General features: G+C 41.5%; 1 protein-coding gene across 1 annotated transcript in view; it reads left to right on the forward strand.

The window, feature by feature from the left end:
• Positions 1-11,596, forward strand: part of TRANK1 (tetratricopeptide repeat and ankyrin repeat containing 1) — a 126,589-nt gene that overhangs the window by 76,042 nt on the left and 38,951 nt on the right. The window contains exon 9 of the mRNA XM_017508487.2: positions 2,682-2,852. Coding sequence (XP_017363976.2) covers positions 2,682-2,852 — 171 coding nt within the window. The remainder of the gene's footprint in view (positions 1-2,681; positions 2,853-11,596) is intronic.

Below are 11,596 nucleotides of genomic sequence, written 5' to 3' on the forward strand. Positions count from 1 at the left end.
CTCATTGGCTCTGGTGCTTAGTGATTTGAGAGGCCCAGGATGGCAGAGACTCAGGAACTCCCCAGAGCTGGGCAGCAGCAGAACCCAAGCCTAGATATATGGCTAGCTCCTAGCATTGAAGCGAGGTTGGATCATGGCATCTGTCTTGGTTACAAGCTACACTCTGGTTTAGGCAAGAAAAAGAATTTATTGTCTCATGTGACTGAAGACTCCAAAGTTGGTTCAGGTGCTTGCTCCAAAGCTGTCTTCAGGAATCTCTCTTGCCTCTTAGTCCTTTGTGTGAGGAAATAACTACATTCTAATGAAAGTCAAGTTTGATACTTTCGTTTTGAAAGTGGTGTTGGGAGAGTCGCTGGGTTGGTTTGTTTCCGTCAATAGCTGTTTGTAGTTATTTCTTTTTTCTGTCAGGTTCGTTTTTAGACGGGCTGCCTTTCAGTTAAGGCCACCGGAACCTTCAGGCTTACTTTCTGCTGATTTGGCAGTCTCAGTCAAAGAAGATACCTCCTCCCAATAGTTCAGTACAGGTCCTCCTAGTGTGTCTTAGAGACTGACTGGTCACATGTCCTCTATGAACCAGTTAATCACTAGAGCCAGAAGAATGGAATGATCTGATTGGCAAGACCCTGGCAAGAATTTAGCTCCTGGAAGAGGGTATGGGACAGAGCCAGAGGAATAGAATTATCTGAGTGGCCAGAACCTGGGGAAGTTTTAGCTCCTGGCCTTGGGGGTTGGTGAAGTGGTAGAGAATGTGGTTGTTACAGGGGTGCGTGTCTGTCCGTCTGGTGTTCACACCATCAAATCAGGTAAGACTGACAGAGAGGAGGTGCCTTCTCAAAGAAAGACTGAATGATTCTCAGAAAAGGGAGGAATAGATACTGGCCAGACAAAAAAGTAATTCTGATTAGTTGGTGGTTTTCAAATTTTGCTTCCTTATGCCCTGAAAGAATTTTGAAAACCTGTGTACCTCTCTGCATGTGTTTAAGTTGACGTCTGGAATTTTGTGTAATTTTTATAATTTTGTACACATTGATATTTAAAAATAAAACTGTTATTTCATGTCTTCACTTGTATTTAATAGAATGGAAATGATGCCTTCCAACATTTCTGTGATTGTAAGTTTCTAAGCATTACTTTTTTTTCTGGATTGAATTATTACTAATTATCAATATGGAGCTTATCAAAACAACATAAATATAGTAAAGTTTCTATAATTGTTAAACATAAAAATAAAATTCTGGGGGGAAGTAGGAAGGGGATGGATTATGTAACGCCTTTTAAAGGAGGTTTTGCAGGTGTCAGTGTTAATTGTCCTTTGGGTTGATTACTTGGAGGTCTCCTTTGGGGCAGTATACTATAGTTATGCTGTGTCACCATACACTTGGTGGCTTCAAACAACACCCATTTATTAGTTCTGTAGGTCAGTAGAGTGACATGATGTGACTGAGTTTTCGGCTCAGTGTCTTGCAAGGCTGAAATCAAGGTGTTGGCCTTGGCTGTGTTCTCATCTGGAGTTCTGGGCCCTCTTTTAAGCTCACATGGTTGTGGCAGAATCCAGTTCTTTGCCATTGTTGGATTGAGGTCCCAGATTCGCTGCTGGTTATTAGCTAGAGGCTGCTCTAATTATTAGCCAGAGGCTGCTCTCAGCTTCTGCAGGCCACACACATTCCTTTTTCTGTCTCCGGTATCTTCAAAACCAGCAGAGGAGAATTTCTTGTGCATGAAACCCCTCTCATACTCTGAATCTCTGATCTCTAGAACTTTGACCTTTCGGACTCATGTGATTAGATCAGGCCTCCCTGGATGATCTCCCTATATTAAGGTAAACTGATTTGGGACCTTTGTTTCATTTGCAAAGTTTCATCACGTCAGCACCTAGATTAGTATTTGATTGAATAACTGGGAAAAGGTGTGGATGCACAGCAGCAGGTCAAGAATCTTGGGGGCTTAGAATTCTGCTCACCACAGTGAGATTCTCCATGGGTAGGAAATAAGACGGTCTCAAGAGGTGAATTTTAGGAAAGTTTACATATGGAAGTGAGATTAGGTACTGATTAATTTAACTCTCTGTGCCCACTTAAGTCTTTGTGTACCCCCAGGGATATACCTGTTTCATTCTGCAAACAGTTGCATCTATGACCACAGAGATACCTTGATACTCGGCAAACAGATACATCAGAGCAGCAAATGGAGTTAGCAGCCAGGGAGTTGGGGCTGGGAGGGTGGTAACAGTGACAAAAAACAGCCCCTGATGCCAAAGCAATCACTGCTTTCATGTCCTGTCTCCAGGCAGACTTTTCTTCTGGAAGAATATTTTGTTTCCTCTCAAAGGAATAAAGAATTCTGAAGTCACAGCTTGATGTTATCCTTACAGCTGTAACTGTTGCCTAGTAACCAGATTCCCCCTCTCCCTGTTTGTTACCAAGGAGAGGGGAGAAAGGTAGAGAGGAGCGTACTTCTGAACCTCTTGAAAGCTATTGTCCTTCCCACTCCACACAGAACTCCTTGCTTCAGGGAGTTGGGCGGACCACCTGAGGCTAGCAGTTCAGGCTCCGCAAACAGAGGACCCTGGTCCTCTTGCCCTGGGCTGCTTGGGAGAAGACTGAGAAGAAGAGCACTCATGGGGACATCTCCTTATGGAAGGAACCATGACAAACCCCCCTTCTCATTTTGGCCTACCCTAGGACAAACAGAGGATGTACAGATGCTCCTGCGCTTTGGAGCAGATCCCACTTTGCTGGATCGACAGTCTCGGTCTGCTGTGGATGTCCTGAAGAGGAATAAGAACTTCAAAGCCATCGAGAAAATCAACAGCCACTTGGAAAAGCTAGCTACGTGTTCTAAGGACCTATCAGGTATAGCTTTCAGTGAATTAACTTTTTGGGGGGATAAAACTAGTTTTGTGATATTAGATACAAATCAGTTTATCTTTTCTTGGTAAATCAATCAATCAATCAATCAATCAGTCTATGGAAGTGAGACCTACCAATCTTTCAAAAACTTTTTTTTTTTTAAAGATAGAATGAGACTTCTCTTATTTAGAGAGATGCTACGTCATTCTGGGAACTCTTCCAAATCCACCTTTGGACATTATGGGTAATTTTTTTTTCCTATGCATGCACACACACAGAAAAAATAATTAGAATATGAGGTAACAAAAATCAAGTCTATTCTTTAGAAAAAATTATAGCCAACAATTTAAAATTTACATCTATCTATCTATATCTTGATTTATCAATTTGGGACAGCATCTGCTGACAAGATGTGTAAAAGTTGAAGCGCTAGGTGGTGTCAGTCCTGTTTGCTGGATTTTGTCTAGTAATGCTATTTGTATCATTTATATTCTGTTTCTTATTTTTTTCATGCTTCATCTATAGATTGATTCTAAAAATTGAAAATCAGCAAATGACATTTGCATGGTAGTGTGATTATGTAAATGTTACTCTTTCTACAACTAGTAACATGGCCAGACCCACAGAAAAGAAGCACCAAATGTCCTCAAAACTTTGCTCTTTAAATGTGATACTCTTTATGCATCTCAGTTTAATGAAACGTGTATGTTTTTGTACTTGTTGTAGTTCTTGCTCATACGTGACTCCTATGGCTAATGTTATCCACATAGACTTCCTTCTTGATATGTTGGAGTACCTGGTCAAGTAAGTTTTTCATGGAGGAGAGATAGATAGTAGACTACAGAATTTTTGAAATGTCTTTCTTTTATTCTCATATTGACGGAAAATTTGAACACAGGCATTGTATTTCATTAAGAGTAACTTACACTCCCCTCCCTGATTTTAACATCTTTGAGATGGGAACAGTGATGTGTCATAGTTTAATGGCAGCCTTTTCTGGTATGTTCCATCGGTTTCTATGGTATCTTAGGTTTATGAAATATACTGTAAAACCTTGTTCCTCACAACTTTGTATACATTATTTCATTATCTTCTAGCCCCCATAGCTACGGATAGAAGTCTGATGTCAGTCTCATTTTTTCCCCCTCTAGAATTTTCTCTGTCCTTGGAGTTCTGAAATTTCCCTAGTAGGTATCTAGACGTGGGTCCTTCCTCATTCTTCTGGCTTGGCACCTGTGGCCTCTTGGATTCTGTTTTCTTAGCCGAGGGAAATTATCTTCTATTATTTTGTTCCCCTCCAAGTCTCTTTTCTCTTTGCCACTACTGTTAAATGGATGAGCTTCTTGAATTTATAATATATGTCTGTGTACCTTTCCCTATTACTCCTTTTTTATTCCCAAATCTTTAAATTGGTCTAAAACTTCTTCATTTATAATTCAGCTTGTCCATTGCTGCATTTTTAAGTTCAAAAAATCATGGTTTTAATTTCTAAGAGCTCTTTTTGTTCTGATTGTTTCTTATCTGTAGCAGCTATGCATGCTTTATGTTTGCCACATCTTCTTGAATTGCATTTGAAAAAGCAAATAATTAAAAAAAAAACTTTCTCATTTCTTCCCTGAATTATCTGAATTATTTATATTACTTTTGAGGTTAGTGACTCATTGTTTTTTTTTTTTTTTTTTGAGACAGAGTCTGGCTCTGTCACCCAGACTGGAGGGCAGTGGTGTGATCTCAGCTCACTGCATCCTCCACCCCCCAGGTTCAAGTGATTCTCCTGCCTCAGCCTCCCAAGTCACTGGGAATACAGGCGTGTACCACCATGCCTGCATAATTTTTGTAGTTTTAGTAAAGACTGGATTTTGCCATGTTGGCCAGGCTGGTCTCGAACTCCTGACCTCAAGTGATCCACCTGCCTCGGCCTCCCAATGTTTTGGGACTACAGGTGTGAGCCACCTCTCCTGGCCTGACTCATTTTCTTGCTTCTCTTTTGTGCTATTGTTTTTCCCTGATTATCTTCTGCTCTTTGGATGTTGATGATTGATGGACTAGATTGATTAATACTCAATAGGTGGTTAGCATGCATTTCTTGCAGTTATTTAAAGTGCTTTCCTAGAAACCCTCCTTCCCTTGAATGTGCAAGTGGGCAGCAAGTTGCAGGCAACTTGTAGAGGGCATGTGTTGGGATGGGAGATAGCCTGCCAGGCTGTGGATTATTGCAGTTGCCAACCAAAGTGAGAAAAGCTTTACGTGAGGGAGATTGAAGCTGCTTTTTTTTTTTCTTTTTTGGAGATGGAGTCTCGCCGCTCTGGAGTGCAGTGATGCGATCTCCGCTCACTGCAACCTCCTCCTCTCATGTTCAAGTGATTCTCCTGCCTCAGCCTCCGGAGTAGCTTGGGACTACAGGTGTGCTACCACAGCCGGCTAATTTTTTGTATTTTTCGTAGAGACAGGGTTTCACCATATTAGCCAGGATGGTCTTGATCTCTTGACCTTGTGATACGCTTGCCTCGGCTTCCCAAAGTGCTGGGATTAGAGGTGTGAGCCACTGCGCCCAGCCTGCGAATTTTATCTTTTGTTAATTTTTATTTCAGTTCTTAGAGTACTGTGTATGTTCATTTAGTGTTAAAGTCTTTAGCATAAGTCATTCATGTTGGTTTAGTTTTTAAGGTTTTAGTTTTTTTTTTTTTTTTTTTTTTTTTTTTTTTTTTTTTTTTTTTTTTTTTTTTTTTTTTTTTTTTTTTTCCTTGTATAATAGAATCCTTGAATATCTGTTAATCCTAAAATACCTCATCTTCTGAGACAAGGTTCTTGCTCTCCCTTCTCCTCTATCTCCTTCACCAGGTAAATCTGTGACCTGGGTTTGGAATCGAGAATAGACTCAGTAGAATCGCAGTCTGTCCCCTTTTCACTCATTAGAACTCACCTGTACTTGCTGGGCAGAGAAGCATGCAGAGAGGACTGTGCATCGTTCCTCTTTTGGTTCACCAGGTAGCCTGTGATGCTAGTGGATGCAGTCAAGCCTAAAGCCCTCCATACTCAATGGTAAACTTGTTGGATGTTAGAAAACTGTAAAGTTTTCCGGAGCATTGGTCACACAGATTTTCTTGCCATGATAGAAGAATATTGAAAGACTACAGAGAAACATGAGTGAAAGGAACTAGTGAAAAAAAAATCTATAAAGAGGATAAGTTAATCAGGAAGGGCTGGCAAGGTGCAGTCGAATATTTCCCAAAGTATTCTAGGTGGTGGAACTTTTTATTTTTTTTGGGATGGAGTTTTACTCTTCTTGCCCAGGCTGGAGTGCAATGGCACGATCTCTGCTCACTGCAACCTTTGCCTCTCGGGTTCAAGCGATTCTCCTGCCTCAGCCTCCTGAGTAGCCGGGATTACAGGCAGGCACCACCACCCCTGGCTAATTTTGAATTTTTTTAGAGATAGGATTTCACTGTGTTGGTTAGGCTGGTCTTGAACTCCTGACCTCAGGTGATCCACTCACTTTAGCCTCTTAAAGTGTTGGGATTACCGGCGCGAGCCACCGTGCCTGGCCCAGCAGTAGAACTCTTTGAGGCCAGTCTCTAAATGTGATCTCTATAAGTAATGATCTTTGAATGAAATTTTGTACTGAATATCACCATTCCTTTATACATCCAGAGAGTTGTATGGAGTTATATGTATAGGTTTTGTTTCAAAGATTTTACCGATGGCACAAATAAAACCCAATATGGGGCTGTGGGACCTTTCTAGACCAGGTCCGTGAAATACACGTTTCTGAGATGATGAAAATGTTCAGCTACCTGTTCTGGTCTGATATGGTAGCCACTCATCACATGTGACTGTTGAGCAGTTGAAATGTGTGTGGCTCATGTATCTGAAGAACCAGAAATTTAATTTTATTTAATTAACTGTGATTTTATGTAAGTTAGTGGCCATGTACGGGCCACTAAAGTCTAAAGTCTAGTGTAGCTTTAGACTTTAGCCCCCAGAAAGTCTTTCTATCCAGAACAGTAGCTGAGGAGACTGCAGGAGAATCAAAAGAGGAGGCCCAGGTCCATGGGAATTGAAGGTGGATCTACTCTGTTTTTATGGACCTTATTCCTTCCCCATCCTATCCATTAAAGGGACAGATGGAAGCATTCATTATCTTTAGAAAGAGCTGCTGCTAGGGAGCTGTACCTGTGCCTGACATCTGTTTTTCACATCTCTGGTTCTGAGTACAGTAACATTACGATATGGGTTGCTTAACATCTAGATGAATGAACATTCCAATTTACAGACTCTGATGAAAGATACTTTCTCCCTTGACTCTTCCTAAAGTTTGCTGTACCCCATTTTGCTGATAATAGCAGTCTCATCTCTTAGGATGGGGCTGCTTTTAGCATCTAGGTGAGAAAGGGTCTCGCTAAAGATTTCTGCTGTTCTCTAAACCAGTGTTTCTCCACCTGAACGTGTACATGATTCATTTGGGGGCCTGCTAAAATGCACATTTTGATTCAGCAGGTTCAGAGCAGGACCTCAGATTCTGTATTTCTCACTCCCTGCCAGGGCATGCCAGGGACCACTTTGAGGAGCAAGGCTTTAGTCCTAAAGAGTCGAGATGATAGAACTGTCTTTAGCCAGTTTTCATAGCCACCACCAGAGGGCAGCATGTCCACTTTCTCTAGCTGCCGTGGCTGCTCAGTTTTTTCCTTAGGACCAAGAGCTGCAAGATTGGAAGCTTTGCTTTCCTCACTGTTGTTTGTGATCTTCTCTCTGATTCACTGGTTCTTGGCCTTTTCGAGTCCCTCACGTCAGGCCTCTGAAGCCTCCTCTCTCTGGTTCTCAGGTGGGGAGCCAGCTGCTTTCTGGCGGGTTCAGCACCAGGACAGTGCCTCTTCAGTCAATGCAGGCATGGGGTATTGACTTAAAGGATGTCTGTCCTGTTTCTTCCTTTTTACAAAACCAGTTTTTAAAAATTCATCAATATTTAGAAAATGTATGAAACGTAGGAAAGAAACTATTAATTCTCTTAGTACCTGCCAGAAAAAAATTACTGTATTTGTGATGTGGTCATTTAGTCTTATTCCATGTATTTCTAGTTATGTATTTATATTCTCTTTTATAGAAATGCAATGAGAATGTAAATTTGACATAAATACGTGTAGTAAAACCTAACAGTTTTGCTTTTTAAACATTATAAAAAGATTTGGACAAAAATGAAATCTCTTTTTGAAGTAATTTGTTTTATGTTATATTACTTCTGACTATGGTTGCAACTTCAGAAGAGCATTTTAATTTTTAATTTCAAATCTGCATATATACACAGTAAGTCTTCTCTTCATGTTATCAACAGGTTCTTGGAAACCGACTTTAAGCAAAATGTACAACGAAACCAGTGTTACCTTAGGTTAATTGATAACAAGAGTTAAGTTCCTGGGGCATATTTTTGGTCACAAAAGCATAAGCAAACTTCTAAACAAAGATCAAAACACCTCTAATATTAAACATGGAAATAAATATGAGCCATACATACATTTAAGAAAGGTTAATAAAAACGAGTAAGGTATTTACCCAGTTATTCCAGTTCAGGGTTGCAGGTGGCCAGTTTATTCTGGCAGCTCAGGGAGCCAGGTGTGAGCCAGCCCTTGACAGGATGCCATTTAGTTGCAGGGCTCACTCACGCATCCACACTCACTCAGACTGGGACAAATGAGACGTGCCAGTTCATCTGTTGTGCCCATCTTTGGGGTGTGGGAGGAAACCGGAGTACTTAGAGAAAATCCATGCAAACATGGGAAGAACGTGTCTGCTCCACACATTTGCCCTGGTGGGGACTCAGTTTATTTTCTTATCAGTGTTATAATGAAACTCTGTTGAAGGAAATGTTACTGGAGGATCTGCTGTATTTGCTAAATGTGATCATTGTTAGAAATTTGTAAAAGTATGGTTTTATATAAAAACAAATTTATTGTGATTACATGTTAGCACATTCTTATTCAGTCTTTTGTTGTTCAGTACTTACATAGTCATCTTTTTAAGAACTCTTGATTATAATGCATAAGGAACTTTGTCTCCTGATGTTTCCTTTGATTCTTTTTAAGCTTATAGGAAATTTAGAAACAAAATCAGAAAAGATCAGTGAAGTAAACAAGTCACCCACAGCCCTCCTACCCAGGATACCATTTGGCAGTATTTAGCAAGTTTCCATCTGTATTATTCTCTGATTTCTTTCCTGATGTTTGAATCTTTTGCTCATCTATAACTGCCTTCTTAACAAGTCTGAACCATGTAATCATGTGTTTATTACACAGCTGCATCTGATTGTCTCTTTTGTTGATCTTAGTATGTTTCTGCTCATTTTCATACGAGTTTTTTACTATCTTATTTTCCTGGAGGAAGAATGATGTTTCTGCAAAGCTTTTATCTGGCAGACAAGCAGCAAGTTTCCATCAGCTCGATAGAGAAGGAAGTTTCTCTTTTACCAAAGGTCTGATTTTTTTTTTTCTGTACTGTGAGTTTTTATCATTTTTTGTGTCTTCATAGGTATTTTAGGCTAAAGATGGCAGGGCAAAGTCCAGGGATGCTAGCCACATACTGCTTTACTACACACGTTTTCTATCTCAGTGAGCTTCCAGCCAAGGTGACGTGGACTTTCTTTGCCGAATGACACCTGAACGTCTCTTGATTAGAGAGGGCAGTGAGCATTTCCCCCAGAAGTGGATGTGTATATGTTTCTGGTGTTCTGGCTTGATTTACTGAAATGTGATTCAGACGTGTGTCAGAAAGCGCAGCAGATGTCAGAGTTCTGCCTGGATCCCCTGGGATCCCTTTTACCATTTCTGAGTGCCCCCCGACACTGGTGTGTGTGCAGTTTAAAAAGCCAGCACCCAACACTTGTTTTCAGGGGAGTATCTTTGGGCTTACAGAGCCTGTTTTGCTCGTGCTTCTTTAAACCAGAAATGTCTGGGAATTTATATTGTCCCAAGGCAGCCTGTAGCTAGTGACCGATCGTTAGATGTGAGAATATGAAAGCCCATTTCCTTTGCCTTGCATAGGGACAACTCTGAAGTGTGTCTCACGCTCCAGAACCCTCCTGTGGGATAAGGCCAAGGCCACCTCTATGGGACTTTGCCTGAGTTGCATACCTGGGCTTGGCCTCCTCTCTCACCCTGATTCTGCTTCCCCCACTCCCCTACTGGTCTTCCTCCTCAATAAACTACTTGCATGCAAATCTAGTGACTGCTGCTGGGGAACTGACGGAAGGATGCTTTCAACTTTTTTCCCATTTTCAGATAGTCTGTCTCTTGTAAAGTATTCCCAGTCTGGTAGAACATGACGTTGGCCATTCGTGCATCTCTTCACAATGATGCTAGTGTTACTCTGGGCTAGGCTCTTTTCATTTAATGTGAAAATAAATGTCCAGTTCTGCTCTCTTATGTGTTCAGTAAGATTCCGTTTTAATTAAAAATATTTTTGATACCTAATAAAAAAGTTTGTTCTTTTTCCCAATATTTCATCAGTGACTATTTTCTTTCTTCCTCTCCCTCCCTTTCTCTCTCTCTTTTTTTTGACACAGGGTCTTGCTCTGTTGCCCAGGCTGGAGCGCAGTGGTGTAGTCATTGCTCTTTGAAACCTCAACCTTCTGGGCTCAGGTGATCCTTCTGCTTCAGCCTCTTGAGCAGTTGGGACCAAAGGCATGTGCCATTACACCTGGCTAATTTTTGTATTTTAAAAATATATGTATATGTGTGTGTATATATATGTATACGTGTATATATATAAACACACACAATCACACACACACACACACACACACACACGCACACACACACGTTTTGTAGAGACGGGGTTTTGCCATGTTGTTCAGGCTGGTCTTGAACTCCTGAGCTTAAGCAGTCCACCCGTTTCAGTCTCCCAAAGTGCTGAGATTACAGGTATGAGTCTCTGCTCCCAGCCAGTAGGTGTTTTCTCATCGTGACTACTTTATCAAATAAGTTGAATGAAAAAGATACTGTTTTTCCCTTCTTGGCCAGAGAGATGGCTTCTTCCTTGGCCTTTTCTATTTGCAAATAAGACATGAAAGTTGGGTGGCTGACATGTAGTTGGATGTTGCCATCTCGCTAAGCCCTCTTCCTGCTGTCACTCCCTGAATTGTTATATCAGTTATCTGTTGCTGCATAGCAAAAGACTCCAAATTCAGTGGCTTAAAACAACAAGCATTTGTTTATCTCCTGATTCTATGTGTCAGCACTGTGGTCTGGGCTGTTCCTACGGCCTTGCTTGAACTCCTTCAAGTGTCTGCAGTCTTTGGTGACGTTGGCTGGGTTCTTACACATCTGCAGGGCTTCAGTTTGGACGACTAGCCTGATCCTCCCTGTTCTGTGTTGTCTCTTATCTCTCAGCAGGCTAGCCTGACTTGTTTACATGATGGATGCCAGAGCCTCGAGAGAGTCAGCAGAAGTATACAGGGTTTCTTGAGGCTCAGGCTCAGAACTGGCACAAAAATCACATGTACTGGGCCAGGTGCTGTGACTCACGCCTGTAATCCCAGCACTTTGGGAGGCCGAGGCGGGTGGATCACGAGGTCAAGAGATCGAGACCATCCCAGCCAACATGGTGAAACCCTGTCTTTACTAAAAATACAAAAAAATTAGCTGGGCGTGGTGGTGCGTGCCTGTAGTCCCAGCTACTCAGGAGGCTGAGGCAGGAGAATTGCTTGAACCTGGGAGGTGAAGGTTGCAGTGAGCCGAGGTCGTTCCACTGCGTGCCAG

This window comes from Cebus imitator, unplaced genomic scaffold (assembly GCF_001604975.1).
Source record: "Cebus imitator isolate Cc_AM_T3 unplaced genomic scaffold, Cebus_imitator-1.0 Scaffold391, whole genome shotgun sequence".
Lineage (NCBI taxonomy): Eukaryota > Metazoa > Chordata > Mammalia > Primates > Cebidae > Cebus > Cebus imitator.